Genomic DNA, 19,466 nt, shown 5'->3' with positions numbered 1-19,466 from the left:
TTTATTTACTTGTCGGAGAAAGGTTGCACCGAGTGTCTGAGCGCGTCGTCTGGGCGCCGCTCAGGCCTCGCACAGATGCCGGGTTGCAGAGTAAGACCTGGCGTCTGCTGCTTGACCGAGATTCCATCGAGGAGCTATCTAAAGGGCGTTCAGCCCGTTACACATGGTACGAAATGCTGGCCTTTATCTGTACAAGGTGCCGTGTAACACTAGAGAAGCCCGGGTTGGTACACGTAATCCCCGGGCACTGCTCAACTCTGCACAGGTGTGCCACTCCGACTGAGCGCACTGGCAGAGCTATTGTTCCGAGGAAGCGGCGTTGCGCTCCTGCTCCTCTCCCTCTCTCGCTCTCGCTCTTCCGTCTTGACACGTTCTCGTGCCTCCTCGACAAGTCTCTTAGCCTCTCTCACGTTACGCATGGTCCTGCTCAGCTTTCCTTCCTTGCCGTCTTGTATCTTCTGCAGCTCGCCTCGCGCCTCGATATCCTCTTTTGTCTTGGTAACAAAGCTCTTGAGACTGACCTTGATGTTCTGACGCAGGTCCTGGCCTTCATCAAAGATGGCGTCGCTGTCACGAATCGACTTGACATTTTCGACACGTCGCGTGAGGTAAAGTGTTGGCCGGCGGTTGTTGTGCTGGTCCCGACGCTGTGCAATAATACGCTGCACCTCTTCTTCGTAAGCCGCTTCATAGACATTGATGTCGACGTTGGAGGGCGATTCGGAGACGACACATCCGTCCTCGGGCGCTGGTTGAAAGTTCTCGCCAGTTCCGATATTGAGGAAAAGGGTGTCTTCTAGCGGGTTATGCGCATGTCCTTTACCAATGGGTGTTGTTGGCGATGATGCCGAGGCAATGGTGCCTGTGGGGGTTGAAATGGAATGAACAGGGCCAGGCCGGATCGACAGGTTTTCATGCGTGATTCTACCTTCCCCGAGACTTGAAGGACTCTGTATAGTCGGGCTGTTAGATGCGGTGAGCCTACCAGGGCGCTTCCCAGACTTGGTGTATGCCATGTCATCCATGTTATGTGGCAGCCTGAGTCCTTTGTCGTCAACCTTGATTTGGTGGTGCACGCCCTCGGCAGAAAGCGCGCCCTCGACTGGTCTGCGATCATGTGTGTCTTGTGATTTTGATTTGCGCAATGCCGACGGTCGCATAGATAGGGGAGGCTGAACGATGCGCGAGGCACTACCTAGTATACTTTCTATGCGGTCTGGCCGTCGCCTAAATAATAGTTGCTTGAAGCGCTTCACAGCACGCACCTATGCAAGCGTCAGTATACACTGCTACTATCACATGATGCTGACTTACCACTGTGACTAGATGGCCCATGTTGCCCGTGATAGCTGCATTGACCTCCTCGTCTGTCGGTGGCTCAATGATGACGGCGACGTTCTCAGACTTTGGCAGTAAAGGGTCAGTTCCTTGTCGTGTGACCCATGGATGTTCCTGTCCTTGTTAGCCTGCTGCTTAGCAATGGGCAGTTCCAACTCACCCTGATCTGCTCCATGGTTATTCGCTTCTGCGGATCCTTCTCCATCAGTCTCAGTAGCAGGTCTTTGAGGTCGTCGCCGCATTCAGTGTCGAACTCTATTGGGTCTAGCCGTATCGACTGGTACAGTTCAATCATGCCGTGCTTCTCAAATGGTATCCTTCCAAACAAAAGACAGTATAGCGTGCATCCCATCGACCATATGTCTGCAGCTCTTCCAGAGACTTGACCGTGCTTGGCCACGCACAGCTCGGGCGGCATGAAAGCCGGCGAGCCAGCCGACTTGGCAGTCTTCATCTCGCCTTCCTTGTCGAACATTTCCGAGACTCCGAAATCGACGATTTTCAAAACATCTTCCTCGGTGACCAGGCAGTTGTCAGGCTTGATATCTCGATGGATGATACCCTGGGCGTGTACTGGCAATAGTCAGCACTAGGTTATGGCACGTGGAAGCCCACACGTACGGTACTCGAGACCCAAGATCATGTCTCTGAACCAACACCGACACTGCTCTTCGCTGTACGGGTCGGCGCGCTCCTCGAGGCCGACTTGCATGACAACGCCCTTTTTGCACATTTCCATGACCATGTACAGCGAGTCCTCTTCGGGGTCGTCGAGCACTTCAATCAGCGTGACAAGGTTGGGGTGGTTGAGCTTCTTCATAATGGCAATCTCCTCCTTGATGAGCTCAAAGGCATTGTTCTCCTCGGTTGTCGAGTGGCGGTGGAGCGGGGAATTGAAGCCTATGCCAGCCGGCAGAGCACGCATGCGCTTCGACGCCGCCGGCCGGCGGAGGAGATTCGACTGTGCGCGTTTTCGCAGTCTCGACTTGGAGAACTCCTTGACAGCCTGCGCAATTTGTCGTCAGCCAAAGCCACTGCGTGTACCGCCCAGGTTACCCGCATCGTTGTACCAGGCGCATGCGCCTCTCTGCCCATGTCCAGCGGTGTCTAGAGAGCTGGTATCCTCACATATTCTTGGCCATACTGGTCTACGGCGAGGTGGACCGCTCCAAACGAGCCGCGGCCAATCTCCTGCTTGACCAGGTACTGGTTGATGCGATGTTGGGCGCTGCCGTCATCTTCGCTGTTGCTGTACTCGGAGCGCGCATTCAGCGTTTCCTGCGGGCTCGTTAGACTCTGCTGCTGGCGTGCATCGAGGCCCCAAAAGCTAGCCGGCGTAGCTCCCCGTAGCTGGGCCGATGCCTGCATGTGCCGCATGACGTGCTGGAGGACCCTTGAGCAGATTCGGGCGCCTGCCCTCGCCTGCTGCGGGGGCTCCGGGAAGAAGGAGAAGACGCACCTTGACACGTCTCGTCGACGAGGCGGCGCGCTTGTGGTGGCGTAACGGGCTCTGGTAGGCGGGTGTTGACCTTGGTAGCATCAGCACCAGCACCGCGGCGGGGTAGCAATGGCATCTCGGGAGGCAAACACGCACATGTACTTGACTGGCGGGGGGCGGCCGGCGTCGCAGACAGCAGGGACTTGGAGCGAGGGCTGGGACGAGTAGAGCTTGAGGCTGGAGTCCGAGGGCCGTTTCCAGAGCGAGTTTGACGTGGGCGAGTGTGACATGACTTGGCAGGGCGAGGAGCCGGGCGGTCTCTAAGTAGGCGAGCGACAGGATTGACACCAGGGGGGGTGGGCCAGCAGGTGGTCGGGAGAAATAATATGGGGAAGCTGGCGGGCGACTAGCAGCGGTGTTCGGATGGATAGGCAGTTTCTAGGATGGCGATAGTCGGTAGCATTCCAGCGGCCGTTGCCCAAGCAGGGAGGGGGGAAGCCGGGCGAGCGAGGGCACAGGCGCTCGTCCAGAAGGAGAAGCAGCAGCAGCAGCAGCAGCAGAATCAGAGAGGGGCTAGTAATATTGGTTTGTTGCCAGAGGCCCTTCTTCTTCTTCTTTCAGCCTCAGCCGCTGTCACGACGGGCAGCCGCGACCCGCTTCCCACGTCACCACTCCCGCCCTCCACGCCTGCACGCCTCCGCTCCTCCACCACCACCACCACCACCACGAACTATCCTTAACATCACCACCGCCGTGGCCCTGTCCTGCTGCTGGCTGGCTGCCGCTGCCGTCCCTGTCGCGCCGTGCATGTCCGCGAACATCGCCGTCGTCGATATTCCGTCTCCCGCGCATCGCCATCGCCGCCTCGCCCGGCCACAGCACCCACCGACGGCCCTCTGACGACACGCCCACGCCCCCGCCGCTCGCAATGGTGCTGTACAGCTTCTACATCTTCGATCGGCACAGTAAGTCGCCATGACACGGGCGATCGGAGCCTCCTGACAAGCCTGCCGTGCACGCCGCTGACCGCACAACGCAGCCGAGTGCATCTACTCGCGCCGCTGGACGCCTGCCCGCCCCTCATCCTCGTCGTCGGCGCCCAAGGCTGCCACCCTCCCGCAGTCTGGCAACTCGGTTGCAAGCAACGGCGATGTCGTCGCCGCCGTGCGCAAGGGCATGTCGCACTCGGACGACGAGAAGCTCGTCTTTGGCCTCGTCTTCTCGCTCCGCAACTTTGTCACCAAGCTCGGCGGCGCCGACGATACCTTCCTCTCTTACCGCACCGGCGAATACAAGCTCCACTACTACGAGACGCCGACGCGTATGAAATTCGTCATGCTCACCGACACCAAGGTGATCAACCTGCGCCAGTACCTGCATCAGATCTGGGCCAACCTCTACGTTGAATATGTCGTCAAGAACCCGCTGGCCCCCGTCGAGCACCCCGGCGGCATTGGAGTCGCCAACGAGCTGTTTGAGCGCGGCCTGGAGGCCTTTATAACTGCTGTGCTGCCTGTATGAAGGCAGGAAGAGCACAAGAAAGAGCACAAAGGTCAAAATAGCAACAGTGTTATGAATAGGATATTGCATATGCCGAGTGCTGTCATGTCGCCCAGCAGTAGCGCATTTTACGGCATAATCGACTTGTACTTATACGACACTGGCGCTTTGTTCACGCCTCGGGCCGTTAACCTCGCCGCTCAACTGCATCCTGCGACACAAGGTGTGAACGCCAATACAAGCTTCACAAAACCGTCGGGAGTGGCCGGGCGCGTATGCACCCCAGACGTTGCCCCACATCATGTACACAGCCTCACTCTAAACTCCAGGCCGCGGTGCCGTCTCCCCACAGGCACGCAGGACACAGACCTCTGGTCTCACTGTAGCTTAACATATACTACTTGGTATATGAATGATGCTTCGCTGGTAACGTGTCTTGGTGTTTGATGACAGACATGTATGAGTAGACTAGCGAATAGGCTGTATGTAGGAAGCCATCAATTAATGATGTTCAATCCCACTACGATGGTCATCTCACTAGAAGACACTTTTACCTATGCTGTTATGCATTTTCTAGCAAGTGCTCAGCGAACTAACAAAGCATGACCAAATCTCTAATTTCACGATACTGTCTAATCACCTACAGAGTCAATGGAGATTTTGTATACAAATAAAGTTCCTTGCTCTAGTCCATTACAGCTACCTAGTCTATGTAAAGCTTGACGTGCTTATGCATTACATATAATTTGCCTGGCAAAACTATTCACAGCAAGATATATCAAAGAGTCAACACGGTTCTATGTGGTGGCACCATTATATAATTTGAGATGATTTACAGTGTGCTTTACTGTCAGGAAGGCTGTAGTGTTTTGTATCCTGTATCTTGTATACGCATGATTATGCTGTTAGGACACTTGTATAAATTGACTTGATGATGGATTGGTTTTGCTGACTTCTTCTGTCTAACTCGCAAGTAGGAGGAAGAGAACTAGGAGAAGGAGATACGAAACTTGACAATACCAGCTACTAGGAGATATGTCAGTAGACATACTCAACAGTTACCTCAGTGTGAAATGCCAACCATTTGAACCTGTAGAGATTAAAACGAGATGATTCTATTTTGAAACCTTTTGATAGTTTTTTATTGTAAATGTGCAAAGCGAGTCTCACGAATATATATAGTGACGAGAAAAGGCACGGCTCAACAAGACGAAATGACATTTCCTTTTAGTCACTTACACTACCCAGTCCGCAAGAGTAAGCCCACACTCGCCATATCCACCAACACACCCAGTCTCCCTACACAGCCGTGCCATCCCGCTACTCCACAAAGCCACCTACTCGGCTCTATCCCAACCAGCATTATCCATTCCACCACGAAAAAGAACTCCGTCATGCAAACCTTCAGAGTCGTCTTAGACTCCACAATGCACCTCATTCAGTTTCAGAACGTATTTCTCATCACAGCGACATCGCAAACCAGGACGTGGAAAATCCGGTTGAGGTCTTATCAACGCCTTGACAACCACGCCCTGACGTACTTACTACTATCCCCACGCATCTCGAGTCGGCGGCTGCATTCGAGTTCCTGTGTTTTACGCCTGATGGAGCTGCGGAGCTGCAGGGCCGCAAACTAGCCAAGCAATGTGCTCTGAAGACGCAGTTTGAACTGGATAAGTGAGACAATGCAGCATATGGTGTGGCATTGCGAGACAGCACAAGATGGCAGCGATGATTAGGACGCCGTAATACAAGACGCTGGGATAAAACACGAGATTGGCGTTGCGATGATGCGGAAACAGCATGATAGACTGGGATATACACGGTAGCTGTCCGCGTGGCTGGGCGACATCATAGCGACCAAGTATAATGCCGTGAGCTGCATGGACGAGCGGTTACGAAGGCAACTCGAGAAAAACGCGATGGGGATAGAGGATTTGAAGGTGGAAAGTGGGAGTGCTGATATGGAACCACTCCCACTCTGCAAACCCACATCATGCTCTATAACAGCCTTAATTTAAACCCTCGCTACAAACCCTCAAACGCGTCCACAACCACCATCGCACTCCAGCGCCTCTACACCTTCAGCACCAGTAATTCCTCGCGCTCACACGGGATACATCGCACGCCTGGCGCTATATCTCCAGCCGTATTTTCGCAATACTAGACTCCTCTCATCCCGTAGCTGATTGCCAGATCCTCCAGTTCCATGTGTGTGCCTATGTGTCATTTTCACAGGATGAGGCTGTGGAATCTTGACGTGAGTGGGCTTGACGATGAAGACAGTGTTAAGGATGGAGATGGAGATGAAGGTAGAGATGCAAATGCGTATATAAAATCAGTCTTCTACTAATATGTATACAAACAAAGACTTGGTATCATACCACCCTACTATCCTCCATTTATCACGCCCCACGATGTTATTCAAGGACCCGTGGCACACTGTTTTGATCTAGCATCCATTCATCAAGATGGCAGGCTGGACACAGGTTTTCTAGCTTGGGTTTGCGGGCGAGGGAGAGTAGTGAGAGACAGGTTGCAAGGCAGTATGTTTGGATTAGTGATGAGGCGGTGGAGCAGTTGGACAACTAGGAGAAGTGTGCTTGGACCTTGCTTTATCCAGTTCTATGTATGATGTAAAGGAATGGAAGCGGTTTTTTTCACATGCTATGCTTTGTTTTTGTCTATTTTAGGAATTGCGGAGTTAAGCCACGTCCGGTTTTTTTTTGTTGCTAGATGTGTACATTGTTTTTGTGGATGTGTGGTAAGTATAAGACCTTTGTAGAATAACTTCATGTACTCTTCATCTACTGTTTGTGAATTCGACGGGGTGATAGAAGCTTAGTCCATGTATTATTGGTAACTCGTGATACCCAAGTTGTATTCGGGATAAAATAGAAAATAATAATAATTTACTCTCCACACGTCCTGCATCATTGGATTTCACGCATTAGAAATCGAACATCACTGAATCCACAAGCAATCATCATGAATTCAGAATAGTATTCTTCATTACCATTACGCATTGCGTGGGCTTATCATTACATATCTACTACTTCCAGTACTGACCCTTGCCCTTCTTAGGACCCTTGACATCAGCCTGCTTGACGACAAAGACACCACGGTCAATGGTGTTGACGACGACAAAGCCAGAGTCAAAGGTGTAGGCAGACCAGGTACCACCGTTCCAGAGAGCATCACCACCACCGGGCTTGACATCATCCGGAGGGTAGACGTCAAAGTAGCCAATCTCCTTGACCTTGGAGCCGTCGGGGTAACGGGGAATGGAGGAGACGTCGAGGATGCGGAGACCAGCCTGGTAGTTGGACTGGTAGGAAAGACCGTCGTAGACGTACTGGTTGTGATCGACGGAGCGGGTAGTGGTCTTGTAGTGGCCGCTGACAAAAGGCTTCTCGAGGTTCTGGATGTCAACAATGTAGGTGACGGCGAAACCATCCTTGGCAGGTGAGTCGACGGCAGTGCGGTTGGGGTCGATCTGGCCCTCGTCGAGCTCGTCGTCCATGACAATGTGGGTTTGCCAGAAGGGGTCGAGAACCCAACCCTGGTGGGTGTAGGAAGCACCGACGTAGGGAGTGCGCGAGATGATGGCACCGGCATTGCCCATGCCCTTCTTGTTCGTAACGTCGTAAATGGTCAGAGTGTCCTCGTTGTAGCCGTAGCAAATGTCACGGCCGTAGTACTTCTTGTGAGGACCACGGTAGACAATGCACTGGGCGTCGTGGGTGTAGCCGTCCTGGCCATTGCATCCCTCAACGTAGGGCTTGGTGGGGTCGTCCATGTTGATGAACATGGGGCCACCAGCACAGGTGTCGTTACGACCAGGACGGCCGCCAGCACCGCAGGCGACGGCATAGTTCTTCTCCTGGTTGGCAACAACCGTGTGGGTGCGGCCCTTGATACCCTGGTTGATGTCGACCAGAGCAACGTCCTTGACAATGTCAAAGGTGTAGGGCTTCTTGTGGGTAAGCTTTAGGAGCTTCTTCAAGTCGAAGATTTGGACGTGGTGGCCGACACCCTCGGAGCCGACAATGAGTGAGTCGCCCAAGACCTTGATCTCGCGCCAGATGACCGAGTCGTTCTGGGCGGGAAGACGGCCAAGGTACTCGAGCTTGCCCTCCTTGGTGACCTCGGAAAAGGAAGCACCGTACGTCTGGCCAATGGCAATAAAGTCACGGCCACGGTGCGACCAACCCCAGGAACCACTGCCCTCGCCAACAGCGTCACCGAGCTCGGCGTGCGTCTTGAAGTCGTACAAGTCGACGTTCTTGCACTTGTACGTCTGGTCGGCGTCACCCTTGACAGCCTCGACGCGACCGTCCTTGCACTCAATCTTGCCCTTGGTGGGGCGCTTGCTTTCGAAGCCGTTCCACCTGGTGTTGTCAAAGTTGCCGGCGGCACGCTCCTTGGCCCATGCAGCCTGGGATGGTTAATATCTCGTGTTGGAAACATCCGGGGCCCGGACATACCTCCTTGCCGGACATCATGAGTTCCATGACCTCTCCGGAGGCATACTGCTGGCGGGTGAAGCCGCTGGCGGCGGCCAGGGGCAGCAAAGCCGTGCTGATGGTAGCCCACTTCATGATTGCGAACAAGACTGCGAGTTGGCTCTGGGCAGCTGTGGTGCTTTGGCAAGGAGAGCAAGGCCATGCATGTTATATAGGCTTCCCCTCTCTGCACCACCACCACCACCACCACGTCGGATGCACCGACTGACTGCTGTACGAGATGCCGGGACAGGCCATGGCCGATACACAGAAAGACCTTCCTATCGCAGATACTCCGAAATTTAGCACAAGCACGTCAGAAGCGTGCAGAGGCGACGGTAGGTGCTAGCAAGTCTTGGGCAAGTCTTGGGGCCGTCTTGGGAGTACGCTTCGTAGCTTAGTGGCCATGTACGCCCAGATGAGCTCTGCTTGGCAGGCATTCCGCCCTGCATCCGGCCATGGGCGGACAGGGCAGGCTGGTCGACCAGGTGGCGGGGCCCATTGGTGATGGCGTACGCGCGATGAGTACAGGGCGGACCTCATTAGCAGGCGTGTGGGTAGGGGATGATAGCGTGGCCCAAATAGGCAGCTGCTCTTGCTGCCAAGCATGGCGGCATCGTCTCCGCATCGCAACCAAAGAAGCGCTGGAGCCCTAACGGCTGCCGCTCATGCTCATGCCCACGCCTCCCCAAGGTCAATAAGGTCACGGGCCATGGTAAGCCGGCTGGAGCCTTTAGCCGCAGCGGCGCGTTGCTGACACCTTCCTGTAGAGGCTCGTTGTGGCGGACGGCGATGCTGACACGGATGGACTCGCAGCGGGCAGGCCAAAATCTTATCGTAGGCGTCGAGAGCGAGGCTTGGCGCAAGGATGGGCTGCAATTGCTGAAGGACGGGCTGCGATTGTTGAAGAAGGATGGACGGCAATTGCTCAAGAGGCGGCGGAGAAACGGCGTGTTCGAAAGAAGCGAGAGCAGCGCTTCTCTTTGTACGACCACCGCGTGAGCGCATTTGGGCCTGCATTTGAGCACAATTGCGCTTGTTCTGGACAAGCAGCGCCTGGGCTGCCGGGGCGATTGGCTCTGCGCGTGACGGGCTGCATGCTCTGTGTCCTTGCTAGTCTCGAGTGCAGACCACGGCGGCGGTTCCAACCAAGGCGCGGTGAAGGGCGGTTTGAAAGCTTGAAGAGCTTGTCGCTGAAGGGGTGGTGACGGAGTCATGGTGGTGAAGCTGCTGAGGAAGGCAGCTCGGCAAAAGTTGCCCTGCGCGCGCACGTTGCCTTGTCACCACCAGCCCAGCTTCTGCCTTCGCCACCAATCAGTCACTCAACCATGAAGCTCACCGAAGACGACCTCTACCGCAGCTCGACCCAATACCGGAACTGGTCCTTTACCCGCGCCCAGCTCGCCGACCAGCGCCTGCGCATCAACCTCCAGGCCACGGAGCGCGTCAAGGCGAACCTCGCGCGCGTGCGGGCCCAGCGCGCCCACGATGCCCTGGACAATGACGCCGCCGAGGTGAACTGCCTGACTGCCGACGAAGAGCTCAAGATTGTCGACGAGTTCTGCGAGCGCGCCATCGCCCTCGGAAACCACTACAGCTTCCCATTGAACGTGGTGGTATGTCGTCGCAGCCACCATGCTGGACCCTCGTGTTAACACCGACAGGCCACATGCATCCAGTTCATGCGCCGCTTCTACCTCTACAACTCGCCCATGACGTACCACGTCAACACCATCCTGCGCACCATCATGTTCATGGCCACCAAGATTGAGCTCTTCAACATCCACGTCTCGCAGTATGCCGAGGGCGCCGGCCGCAATGTCACCACCGAAGACGTCCTGGCCCCCGAGTACATCATCATGCAAGGCCTGCGCTACAACCTCGACGTGCGCCATCCCTTTCGCGCCCTCAAAGCCGGACACATGGAGCTGCTGGAAATGGTCCACGCCAAGTACCAGGGTCCCGCCCAGGGCATGACCCCCAAAGATATCCAGACCAAGATTCTCTCGCTGCCCCTCAAACCCGGAGCCACGGCCATCAAGATGCCCGAGAAGAAAGTCGAAGAGAGAATCCACGCCGCATACGGCACTACTACAAACACGCTGCGCACCATTGCCGTCCTGACAGACGCCTACTTTCTCTACACGCCCTCGCAAATCTGGCTGTCTGCCCACCTCCTCGCCGACGAGCCCCTCACCCTCTTCTACCTCTCCACCAAACTCCCCCCTTCTCACCCCCACCACGAAAAGCTCCTCGCCACCCTGCGCGCATGTGCCTCGCTCATCTCCTCGCACCGCCTCTACGTCAACGCCACGCTGCCCGCCGCCGAGCGCGACGCCCGCGAAGCAAAGCACAAAGCCCAAGTCAAAGCCCTCGTCCAGAAACTCAAAAACTGCCGTGACCCCGACAAAGTCGACCTGGTCAAACTCAACCAGGCCCAGAAGCGAGATGCAGTCCAGGGCGACGCCCTCGAAGAAAGCAAGGCCAAGCGACGGAAACTGGCGCGCGAGGGCTACGAAAAAGAAGCCGATGCTTTCTGGGGTCCTGAACTGGCAAGATCTGCGTCGGAGAAGAAGGAGTAATTCTGAATTCGATCCAAGTGTGACTGGGAATGTGCATGATAGGGGATAGGGGCGTTTGTGAAAATCGGGGCATGGCGTTTTTCCGGTCTATTCAAAAAACCAAAACACGAGGAGGGCAGTCTTCGTTTTTTTGGGGGGTTTTGTTTTGTTTGTTTGTAATGATACCATGAAACGAAGAAAGCTCGTTTGATTTTACAGAGTACAGAGCAAATCTGGAGTTGGATGGGCACGGCAATATATATATATATATATTTCAAGACATTTAATCATGTTTTTTTTTGCTTCATCAAGTGCAAAATCTATAACTCTACATATATATATATATATATATTCGTCTTGAGATTGGAAATGCAAATTCCCTGATTGAGATTCAAAAGGGGAGAAAAATGATGTGAAGAAGGAGAGGAAATATCGTTGCCCCCCCCCCCTTTTTTTCGGTGTCGAATAGGATATCCGCTGTATTTTCAATGATGATTGGTTTCTTTCTCATACTTACATATGTTGATATGTACGTCTCGCTAGGGCATGGATTGAATGTGGGCTGGATTACTTCCTGACTTCTACACTTGTCTGAACTACTACTACCAGCACTACCATGTACCAGTGCTCAGTGTTCAGTGCGCAGTACCCGTACCATCCATCCATCCATCCATGCCAAGCTAGCTAGCTACCCAGCTACCCAGATACCCAGATACCCAGCCACCAAGCCCCCTCCTTACTCGACCTTATCACACCTAGAAACCATATCCGGCACCGGCGTCGCCCTAGCTTTCTTAGCCCCGAGCACAGAGTTACCGAGGCACACACCAAAGACGCTATTTCCATTTCCATTTCCACTTCCACTTCCACTCCCACTGCTAGCCTCGTTTGCAGGCTCGTGTCCATTGGTACTAACAGACTCTTTTCCAGACTGTTTCCCATGGTCGTTTCCAGAAATGGCGGGAAAAGAAAAAGAAGAAGAAGAAGAAGAAGAAGAAGAAGAAGCAGCAGCAGCAGCAGCACCACTACCGGAAGAAGCGTGGGTAGGATTAGTACTAGGAATGGGATTAGTAAGATTAGGAGTAGTACTCCTCATCTTCTTGATTCTCGCTCGCGGCGTACGCGTCGGCGGCACACTCGACATGAGCGAGTCGATGTATGCGTCGTGGAATATGGGTGTGTGGTCTGTGGGTCGGGGTTTGGGGGGTGGTATTACGCTTCCTGTTCTTGCTGTTCCTGCTGTTCCTCCTACTCCTCCTCCTCCTCCTCCTCCTCTTGCTGGTGCTGGTGCTGATGTTGATGCTGATGCTGGCCTCGGTGGTGGCGACATGGTAGCGGTGGCGTGGAATAGAGTGCGTGAGACATGAGTACCACGATTGCTGGTAGAGTGTTGTTCTCGCACGTGGTGTGGCGGAGCCTGATATGCGCCCATGCTTTGTTTCTGTACATCAGAAAGCGGATGCTCGGCAGAATGCTGGATTTGGCTCTTTTCGCTCCTGGCATCTGCACCCGCCGAACAAGACACATGGTGCGCGTCATGCCCATTTCCAGTTTGCTTCTCGTTTTCAGCTGGAGCGTCAACGTGAGCCTCGTTTGCACCAGACGCATTCCCTTGTTCTGGATCCATCTTTACATGCACTTGGTCATCCCCCGCTACTCCCCGTGCACTGGGTTTCCCCTCCCGCTCACACTCCGCATCCCGCTCTTTCCCCTTATACACCCGCTCCGCAGCCTCGAAATCGCGTCGATACCGCGGTGTCTCGCGCTCGCCACCACTGTGTCCAAACGCATGCTCAAAATCCAGCAATACGCCCTTCAACTCGACAATGGCGCGATGCAGCTCCGGGAAATCCGTGCCGCACGCCGTGTAAATGGAAATGACGTTCCAGCACGCTGTCATGAGGTCCTCGAAGTTGGGAAACGCTGTCTGCACGATGCTGTTGAAGAGGTCGATTTTCACGTGGTTGGGGAGCGTATCCAAGGTCCGGCTTTTGGTCGAGGCTGGGATGATGTCGAGGCTGGTGCGCTTGCGCTTGTTGGAGATGTGTGGGAGGATTTTTTCGTTTGGAGCGCGCTTGCGGGCTTTGTTGGCTGTGATTTGTTAGGCGCTGGGTGGTGAGGAGAGTGGCGTACTTACTTACGCTGCAGAGATGGGCGGCCCTGTTCAGCCCTGGATGGATCCAGCCTGGCGATTGTCTAGTGCAAGTCAGCAAAGTGTCGACAGCTGTTTTCCAGGAAACATACTTCTCCTTCGCAGACCAACGTCGGCTCCTGGGCTGGCATGTTGTAAGCCGCGCGTCTTGCCTCGTTGATCTTGGTCATGCGGGCATGGATAGCCTGGAACTTTTCTCTGAACAGCGGCACTGTGCTCCTTGCAATGAAACCGTGGATAGGTATCGAGTCCAGAACCTCGTCATCGCGTGGAAGCGGGTCTTCAGCCTGCATCTGTATCTGCCCGTTCTCAACTACCAGGTACACGCGGTAGATGGCGTTGTTTTCCTCTGCGAGCAAGACATTGCCAAGATCAAAGCGAGTGGCTTCTTCCTTGAGCGTGACAAAAGTGAGGTCTGGCTTGATGACACCGTTGACCCTGGTGTAGGCTGGTGGTTCGTGATTGCTGACTCCGTCTAGGAATTCATCCAGGTGTAGCGGGTCAACAAAGCGCAGCTGATCTCGCAGGATGAGCGCGCGCTTCTGGGGCTTATTAAGCGAGTTGAAGGTTGGGGCTGCAATGTTCATGGTTATTGATGAAGAGGTCGTGATTGACACTGAGGTGTATTACGAAAAGGCGTGCGGAGCAGACAAGAGGACTGACTGGGCCTGTAGGTAGATATATATCTAGAGGTAGCGGTCTAGCGCCCGTCTCTCACTTCTGAGCTTCTCGCAGCGCTCTCTAGAGACTGGTAGCGGTGTGACTTTACCGGCGGCTGAATCTTCTGACCTCGACAACGGGATGCTTGTATTCGAGCCTGTAGGCAACGTGTTGAACGCACTAGAATTTTGCTCATCTTGTTGACCAGTATTAAAACCCAATTAGCCCGTGACTGTCGTGGTGAGGAGGCGTCGTCGGCAAGCAGTCGAGCGTCTTACATAAGAAAGGGACATGCATCACACATCAACTCATGCAATATTACCAAACAGTCAGACGTGATGGATCAAGAGTCTATAATGACCAAGCTGCACTGAAAGCAGCGTATTGCCGGTAGCTCAATCTGGCATTACGGATGTCTGTCATAAGCTTACAAGTACAAGCCCTCGGGCTCTCCCTCCGTCTTCGTCTTGAGCACACGCTCCCTAGCAGTCCTGAAATCGTCCATGTTGACGCGCATACGGCGCTCACGGAGGGCCATGAGACCAGCTTCGGAACAAATAGCCTTCACGTCAGCACCAGAGAGGTCGTCCTTTTGGTTAATGAACTCATCCAGATCGACATCCTCGTTAAGTGACATCTTGGACGTGTGGAGGGTGAAGATCTTCTTCTTGGTGGTTTCTGGTAATGTTAGTATTGCATGATTTAGATGTAGATGAATAGTCACTTACGGTCAGGGTTCTCGAAGAGAATCTTTCGGTCAATACGACCAGGACGAATGAGGGCAGGATCCAGCGTCTCAATCTTGTTGGTGGCCATGATGACTTTGACGTCACCACGGTCATCGAAACCGTCCAGCTGGTTCAGGAGCTCCAACATGGTTCTCTGAATCTCACGCTCGCCTCCCGATGTCGACTCGTATCGCTTGGTGCCAATGGCGTCAATCTCGTCGATGAAGACAATCGAAGGGGCGTTTTCGGCAGCGGTCTGGAACAACTGTCGAACGAGCCTTGGGCCGTCTCCTAGGTATTTCTGGATAAGCTCACTGCCGACAATACGCAGGAAAGTCGCGCTCGTCTGGTTTGCTACCGCCTTGGCCAGCAGTGTCTTTCCGGTACCGGGCGCACCGTACAGGATGACACCCTTTGGCGGCTTGATTCCCATCTCCTCGTACAACTCAGGATGCAGAAGTGGCAGCTCGACCGCCTCTCGCACTTCCTGGATCTGTGACTCGAGACCTCCAATGTCCGCATAAGACTCGGTGGGTGCCTTGTCGAGCTTCATGACCGACACGGAGGGATCGGCGTCGTCGGTGAGCACGCCGACCACCGAGACGGATTTGTGGTGCAGGAGAATGCTGGCGCCCGGCTCGAGCAGGTCCTTGTCGACAAAAGACATAATAGAGACGTAGTATTCAGGGCCGGTGGCGCTCGAGACAATGGCGTGGTCGTCGTCAATGAGCTCCTCGAGGTTGCCGACGCCCATGGGGCTGCCGCGCATGTCGTCGACGCGCGAGCGTTCATCGGCATTGCGGTCTTCGGCGCCCTCGCCAGCATTGGCGGCGGCGGGCGCGTTTCCCTCCTTGACCGCCTTGGCCTTGCGGAGGCGTTCCTGGTTCTCGACGTACTCCTCCTCCAGCAACAGGTGGTCGTGGATGCGCTGCATTCGGAGATAGCGTAGCTTGCATCGCGCAGTGGGATAGACGATCGGGAGCTTCGCGGCGGCGCTGGGGCCAGCCGCCTTCTTCTTCTTCCTGCCGATGCGGGTCGTGGGTTGTGGCGGGGGCTCGTACTTTGGCTTGTCCTTCTACGCGCGCTGTGTCAGTGGCGGCGGTGCGGCGAAGCGTGTCCAGCCAAACAGCACACGCACCTTGTCCTTCTTGCTCTTGTCGTCGGGCGGCCCGCCTCCTGCACTCGACTGCTGGTTACCCTGCGCGGCGTTAGCATATCTGATGCCTGTTGTCTGGCGCGGGCGGCGACGTTACCATGGCGCTCGTTCAGGCACGCAACGACGGCGGCGGCGTCTGCACAGATGGACGGATGAAGCGAGGGGATACAGCCGATGGCGGCGTGGTGAGAGCGATGGGGGTTGAGGGCTGGGGGTTGGGGGGGCGAGGCGGTGGTTGTCTGTAAGTATGCACGAGGTGTCGATGGCTGATTCCCAAGCTCGAGCATGTCGGAACTTCGGGCTTAGTCGGCTGTGGCGTCACTGCCACTGCTCTCGACCGCCGCGAGCCTCACTCGGCCATTCCATTCCACTTCCACTTCCATACAGCACCCGACACGTCAGGCCGGAGACATCGACACATATACTCTGCACGCACGCCAGCCCAGCCCCAGGCTTATTCACGGCCTCTCTCTCCCCGTATTCTCGCCGCAACCCCACACCCGTTCCCGCCCACGACGCCTGCACCCCGCCGCTCAGGTAGGCGGAGCTCCCCCACGCGGGTCCTTTGGCACCTCTTTGGCCACCGCAGTCGCACTCTCTCGCGCGCCCGCAGCTCGTGTAGGTTGGGCGCCCCCTCTCCCTCGCGTTGCCTGCCGCCAGAACAAGACAGTGTCGCAGACATCTCCACCACGTGAACGGCACATTCCCCGCATCCTGCCCTGTGCGGAGCTGCCTGCACGGCTGTGCCTGCCTGAGGCTGACTTGCACGCCTAGAAATACCGCCATCGCACCACCTGCTGCCTGCTCCTCTCTCCTCGTGCCTCTCCCTCTCGTGCTGCACCCCCGCCCAGTCGCCAACCTCGCACCATGGCCTCGAACCGCACCAGGCGCATAGCCAAGGAGATTGCCGACATCCACAACGACCAGCACTCCAAGATTGTCGTGGAGCCGTCAGGGAACGGCGAGGACCTCACACATTTGCGCGGCCAGTTCCTGGGGCCGCCCGACACGCCATACGAGGGCGGCACCTTTTTCGTTGACATTAAGATCCCCAACGAGTATCCTTTCCGCCCACCCGTCATGAAGTTTGAGACTAAGATCTGGCACCCCAACGTCAGCTCGCAGACGGTAAGTGGCCCCGAAACCATGCCGGGTGGTACTGCACGCTCACAAAAACAGGGCGCCATTTGTCTAGACACGCTCTCCTCGCAGTGGTCGCCAGTCCTGACCATCAAGTCGGCCCTCATCTCGCTCCAGTCTCTCCTCAGCACACCCGAGCCCAAGGATCCCCAGGACGCAGAAGTCGCCGGCATGCTGATCCGGAACCCCGCCGAGTTTGAGCACAAGGCGCGCGAATGGGCGGTCAAGTACGCCGGTGCACCGCAAAAGGAAATCGCCGAAGGCAGCGGTGGTGCCACGGCCGCGTCGATCAAGAAGAAGGCCCAGCAGGCCAAGCAGAACGAAGAAAAGTCGAAGCTCGCCGCATACAAGGGCTACAACAAGGACCTGGTCGACCGCTTTGTCGCAATGGGCTTCGATGTCGAGGCGGTTGTCGACGCATTCGAGTACGTGGGCATCGACCGCATGGGCGGCGAGGATTATGAACTGGAAGAGGCTTACATGGGCGATATCACGGCGCGTCTGTTTGGCGAGGCCTAACTCCTGAGGCTTTTCATCTTTTATTATCATTTTGTGGCTAAACGGGCTTATATTTCTTCTAGTCAGCGCCATGACCAGCGTCTTCCCAGCCTGGCATGCGTTCAAGGCTCAAAGCTAGAACGGTCGAGGTTTGTAGACTGTCTGGCCTTTGCAGTAGGGTAAGGGTCTCACGGGCGTTATCATACCATGCAACCATCTCATCAGTGGCGAAGGCGTCAGATCACGGAGTGTCACGACGGAACGATTTCACAGCAGGCACGTAGACATATTCCAATCAAACATGATTCATTGTGCTAGTTCTCGTGCTTCCTCTTAGACCTGATTGCTGCTGTACTAACTGCCATGATCCATGCATAGCGACCTATCTATCGCAAAATAGGCACCTTGAGCGACGCCTCGTACCGATGACCCGAATAGTCGGTCGTGTACAGCGTCATGTTGGACCAGCCCTTGTACGTGATACCCCCATACTTGTTGTAATGATCGAATTGCTGCTGAAGCATGAGGTCTGCCATTCATTAGTTTCCGACTCCTCATTCCACACCAAACAAACCCAAGAAAGAAAGAAAGAAAGAAAGAAAGAAAGAAATAAAGAAATGAAAAGAAAAACTCACTCTGACCAGGCCTCGCATGCACGCCGCCAATCTGATAGCTAAACCGATTCGTGCAGTTGTGCGTCCCCCGCGACACGCCATTGCCCGCCATGGGAATCACATGCCAGCACGTGCTCGTGAGCCCGTACGGCGCCATTTCGCCGTAGTAAATCGCCGTCGCGTTCTCCACGGTGCAGTTGTTGGCCATGTCCTTGTGTTGCTGCACGGTAAATGTCCATTCGCCGATTGTGTTGCCGCCGCTGCTGCCGGGTGGGTTTGTGCTGACGGTTTGCGGGAGGGCGGTTGCGGTTGTGCTGAGGAGGGCGAGGAGGGTGGTGGTGATGGTGTTGGGGAAGTACATTTTGCGTTTGGGGTTGGGTTGGGTTTTGTTGGACAGAGTGGAAAGAGTGGATTGGATAAGGAGTGGATAGATCAGGAAAGTTTGTAGGGAATGAATGAAAGTGAGAAATGAGTGTGTGGAAATGAGAGTGGGGAAAACGACAAGGGAAAGTTGGATAAATGAGTGAAAAGGTTTGCTAAGGAGTGTAGGAGTGCAATGCTCGTTGCTGTTGTTGTTGTTGCTGTTGTTGTGCAGTGCAGTGAAGAATTTGGATTTGGGGGCTTCTGTTGCGCATGCTTTATACCTCTTTTGAAAAGGTATCCTGTGTATGTGTGTGGTTTTTTTTCTCTCTCTCTCTCTTTCTTTCTACGGTTACGGTTGTGGTTGTGAAACGGGAAGGGTCCTGAGTACTTGGACATATTTTCTTCTTCTTCTTCTTCTTCTTCTTCTTCTTCTTCTTCTTCTTCTTCAGTCTCTTCTTCTCCGCTTGTCTCGGTGTTTTTGCTTGTCGTATACTCATGCTGAAAACAAACCCATGTCTTCCTACCGCGTTGAAAATCCGCTTGTTTTTTTTTGTCCAAGGGCCTGTTACTGCAGCATATCTCATGCTACAGACGTAGTTTTTGTCGCTTTGGTCATGCGTGCCAAGTGCTTATCGTTTCGGGCGAGGCTATGTGATGTATCGACTATTGTGCTATCGGCACGTATACTGACTAACGTATGTGGCAAGCGAGCGCCGCAGGCAAGCGAGCGCCGCACCCCACCAAACCTGCGCACCTCTATAAGCCTGTAGTTCCACCACAATATAGTTGTTTTACTACATATTAACATAATAG

General features: G+C 54.7%; 8 protein-coding genes across 8 annotated transcripts; 3 read left to right on the top strand and 5 right to left on the bottom strand.

Annotated features, from left to right (window-relative positions):
- SETTUDRAFT_128203 (uncharacterized protein) lies at positions 1-3,125 on the bottom strand. The gene is made up of 7 exons (XM_008025036.1): positions 2,933-3,125; positions 2,798-2,867; positions 2,467-2,616; positions 1,960-2,344; positions 1,499-1,911; positions 1,315-1,452; positions 1-1,265 (listed from the first exon to the last, which is right to left on the bottom strand). The coding sequence occupies exons 1-7, from the start codon at positions 3,064-3,066 to the stop codon at positions 252-254; spliced, it is 2,304 nt and encodes a 767-aa protein (XP_008023227.1). The 5' UTR covers positions 3,067-3,125; the 3' UTR covers positions 1-251.
- Positions 3,126-3,219: 94 nt separating this feature from the next.
- On the top strand, positions 3,220-4,796 carry SETTUDRAFT_46279 (uncharacterized protein; the record flags this gene model as incomplete). The annotated part of the gene is made up of 3 exons (XM_008024762.1): positions 3,220-3,228; positions 3,423-3,741; positions 3,816-4,796. The coding sequence occupies 3 exons, from the start codon at positions 3,220-3,222 to the stop codon at positions 4,295-4,297; spliced, it is 810 nt and encodes a 269-aa protein (XP_008022953.1). The 3' UTR covers positions 4,298-4,796.
- A 2,532-nt stretch (positions 4,797-7,328) lies between these two features.
- Positions 7,329-8,877, bottom strand: SETTUDRAFT_105844 (uncharacterized protein; the record flags this gene model as incomplete). Its single annotated transcript, XM_008025035.1, has 2 exons — positions 7,329-8,714; positions 8,764-8,877. 2 exons carry the CDS (start codon positions 8,875-8,877, stop codon positions 7,329-7,331), a joined length of 1,500 nt encoding a protein of 499 aa, XP_008023226.1.
- A 1,232-nt stretch (positions 8,878-10,109) lies between these two features.
- SETTUDRAFT_128196 (uncharacterized protein) lies at positions 10,110-11,591 on the top strand (the record flags this gene model as incomplete). Its single annotated transcript, XM_008025034.1, has 2 exons — positions 10,110-10,397; positions 10,446-11,591. The coding sequence occupies 2 exons, from the start codon at positions 10,110-10,112 to the stop codon at positions 11,361-11,363; spliced, it is 1,206 nt and encodes a 401-aa protein (XP_008023225.1). The 3' UTR covers positions 11,364-11,591.
- A 421-nt stretch (positions 11,592-12,012) lies between these two features.
- Positions 12,013-14,081, bottom strand: SETTUDRAFT_46276 (uncharacterized protein; the record flags this gene model as incomplete). Its single annotated transcript, XM_008024761.1, has 4 exons — positions 12,013-12,721; positions 12,790-13,433; positions 13,484-13,538; positions 13,587-14,081. 4 exons carry the CDS (start codon positions 14,079-14,081, stop codon positions 12,419-12,421), a joined length of 1,497 nt encoding a protein of 498 aa, XP_008022952.1. The 3' UTR covers positions 12,013-12,418.
- Positions 14,082-14,493: 412 nt separating this feature from the next.
- On the bottom strand, positions 14,494-16,241 carry SETTUDRAFT_167916 (uncharacterized protein). The gene is made up of 4 exons (XM_008025033.1): positions 16,136-16,241; positions 16,021-16,080; positions 14,883-15,957; positions 14,494-14,832 (listed from the first exon to the last, which is right to left on the bottom strand). Exons 1-4 carry the CDS (start codon positions 16,136-16,138, stop codon positions 14,582-14,584), a joined length of 1,389 nt encoding a protein of 462 aa, XP_008023224.1. The 5' UTR covers positions 16,139-16,241; the 3' UTR covers positions 14,494-14,581.
- A 197-nt stretch (positions 16,242-16,438) lies between these two features.
- SETTUDRAFT_167915 (uncharacterized protein) lies at positions 16,439-17,987 on the top strand. The gene is made up of 3 exons (XM_008025032.1): positions 16,439-16,656; positions 16,813-17,166; positions 17,218-17,987. Exons 2-3 carry the CDS (start codon positions 16,906-16,908, stop codon positions 17,695-17,697), a joined length of 741 nt encoding a protein of 246 aa, XP_008023223.1. The 5' UTR covers positions 16,439-16,656; positions 16,813-16,905; the 3' UTR covers positions 17,698-17,987.
- Positions 17,988-17,993: 6 nt separating this feature from the next.
- On the bottom strand, positions 17,994-18,909 carry SETTUDRAFT_167914 (uncharacterized protein). Its single transcript, XM_008025031.1, has 2 exons — positions 18,312-18,909; positions 17,994-18,205 (listed from the first exon to the last, which is right to left on the bottom strand). Exons 1-2 carry the CDS (start codon positions 18,649-18,651, stop codon positions 18,063-18,065), a joined length of 483 nt encoding a protein of 160 aa, XP_008023222.1. The 5' UTR covers positions 18,652-18,909; the 3' UTR covers positions 17,994-18,062.
- Between the last annotated feature and the right edge of the window lie 557 nt (positions 18,910-19,466).

Source organism: Exserohilum turcica (assembly GCF_000359705.1).
Source record: "Exserohilum turcica Et28A unplaced genomic scaffold SETTUscaffold_13, whole genome shotgun sequence".
Lineage (NCBI taxonomy): Eukaryota > Fungi > Ascomycota > Dothideomycetes > Pleosporales > Pleosporaceae > Exserohilum > Exserohilum turcicum.
This window is presented reverse-complemented; position numbering and strand designations above follow the sequence as displayed.

Excerpts from the sequence above, each read along its gene's own strand:
- SETTUDRAFT_128203 (XM_008025036.1), bottom strand. The coding sequence starts at position 3,066 with ATGTCACACTCGCCCACGTCAAACTCGCTCTGGAAACGGCCCTCGGAC. Across the intron at positions 2,868-2,932 it reads CCCCCGCCAGTCAAGTACAT|GTCAACACCCGCCTACCAGA; the intron begins GTGCGTGTTTGC and ends GATGCTACCAAG. Across the intron at positions 1,912-1,959 it reads GATCTTGGGTCTCGAGTACC|TACACGCCCAGGGTATCATC; the intron begins GTACGTGTGGGC and ends GACTATTGCCAG.
- SETTUDRAFT_167916 (XM_008025033.1), bottom strand. Across the intron at positions 15,958-16,020 it reads ACAAGAGCAAGAAGGACAAG|AAGGACAAGCCAAAGTACGA; the intron begins GTGCGTGTGCTG and ends CAGCGCGCGTAG. Across the intron at positions 14,833-14,882 it reads TCTCTTCGAGAACCCTGACC|AAACCACCAAGAAGAAGATC; the intron begins GTAAGTGACTAT and ends TAACATTACCAG.
- SETTUDRAFT_167915 (XM_008025032.1), top strand. The coding sequence starts at position 16,906 with ATGGCCTCGAACCGCACCAGGCGCATAGCCAAGGAGATTGCCGACATC. Across the intron at positions 17,167-17,217 it reads CCAACGTCAGCTCGCAGACG|GGCGCCATTTGTCTAGACAC; the intron begins GTAAGTGGCCCC and ends TCACAAAAACAG.
- SETTUDRAFT_167914 (XM_008025031.1), bottom strand. The coding sequence starts at position 18,651 with ATGTACTTCCCCAACACCATCACCACCACCCTCCTCGCCCTCCTCAGC. Across the intron at positions 18,206-18,311 it reads GCATGCGAGGCCTGGTCAGA|ACCTCATGCTTCAGCAGCAA; the intron begins GTGAGTTTTTCT and ends AATGAATGGCAG.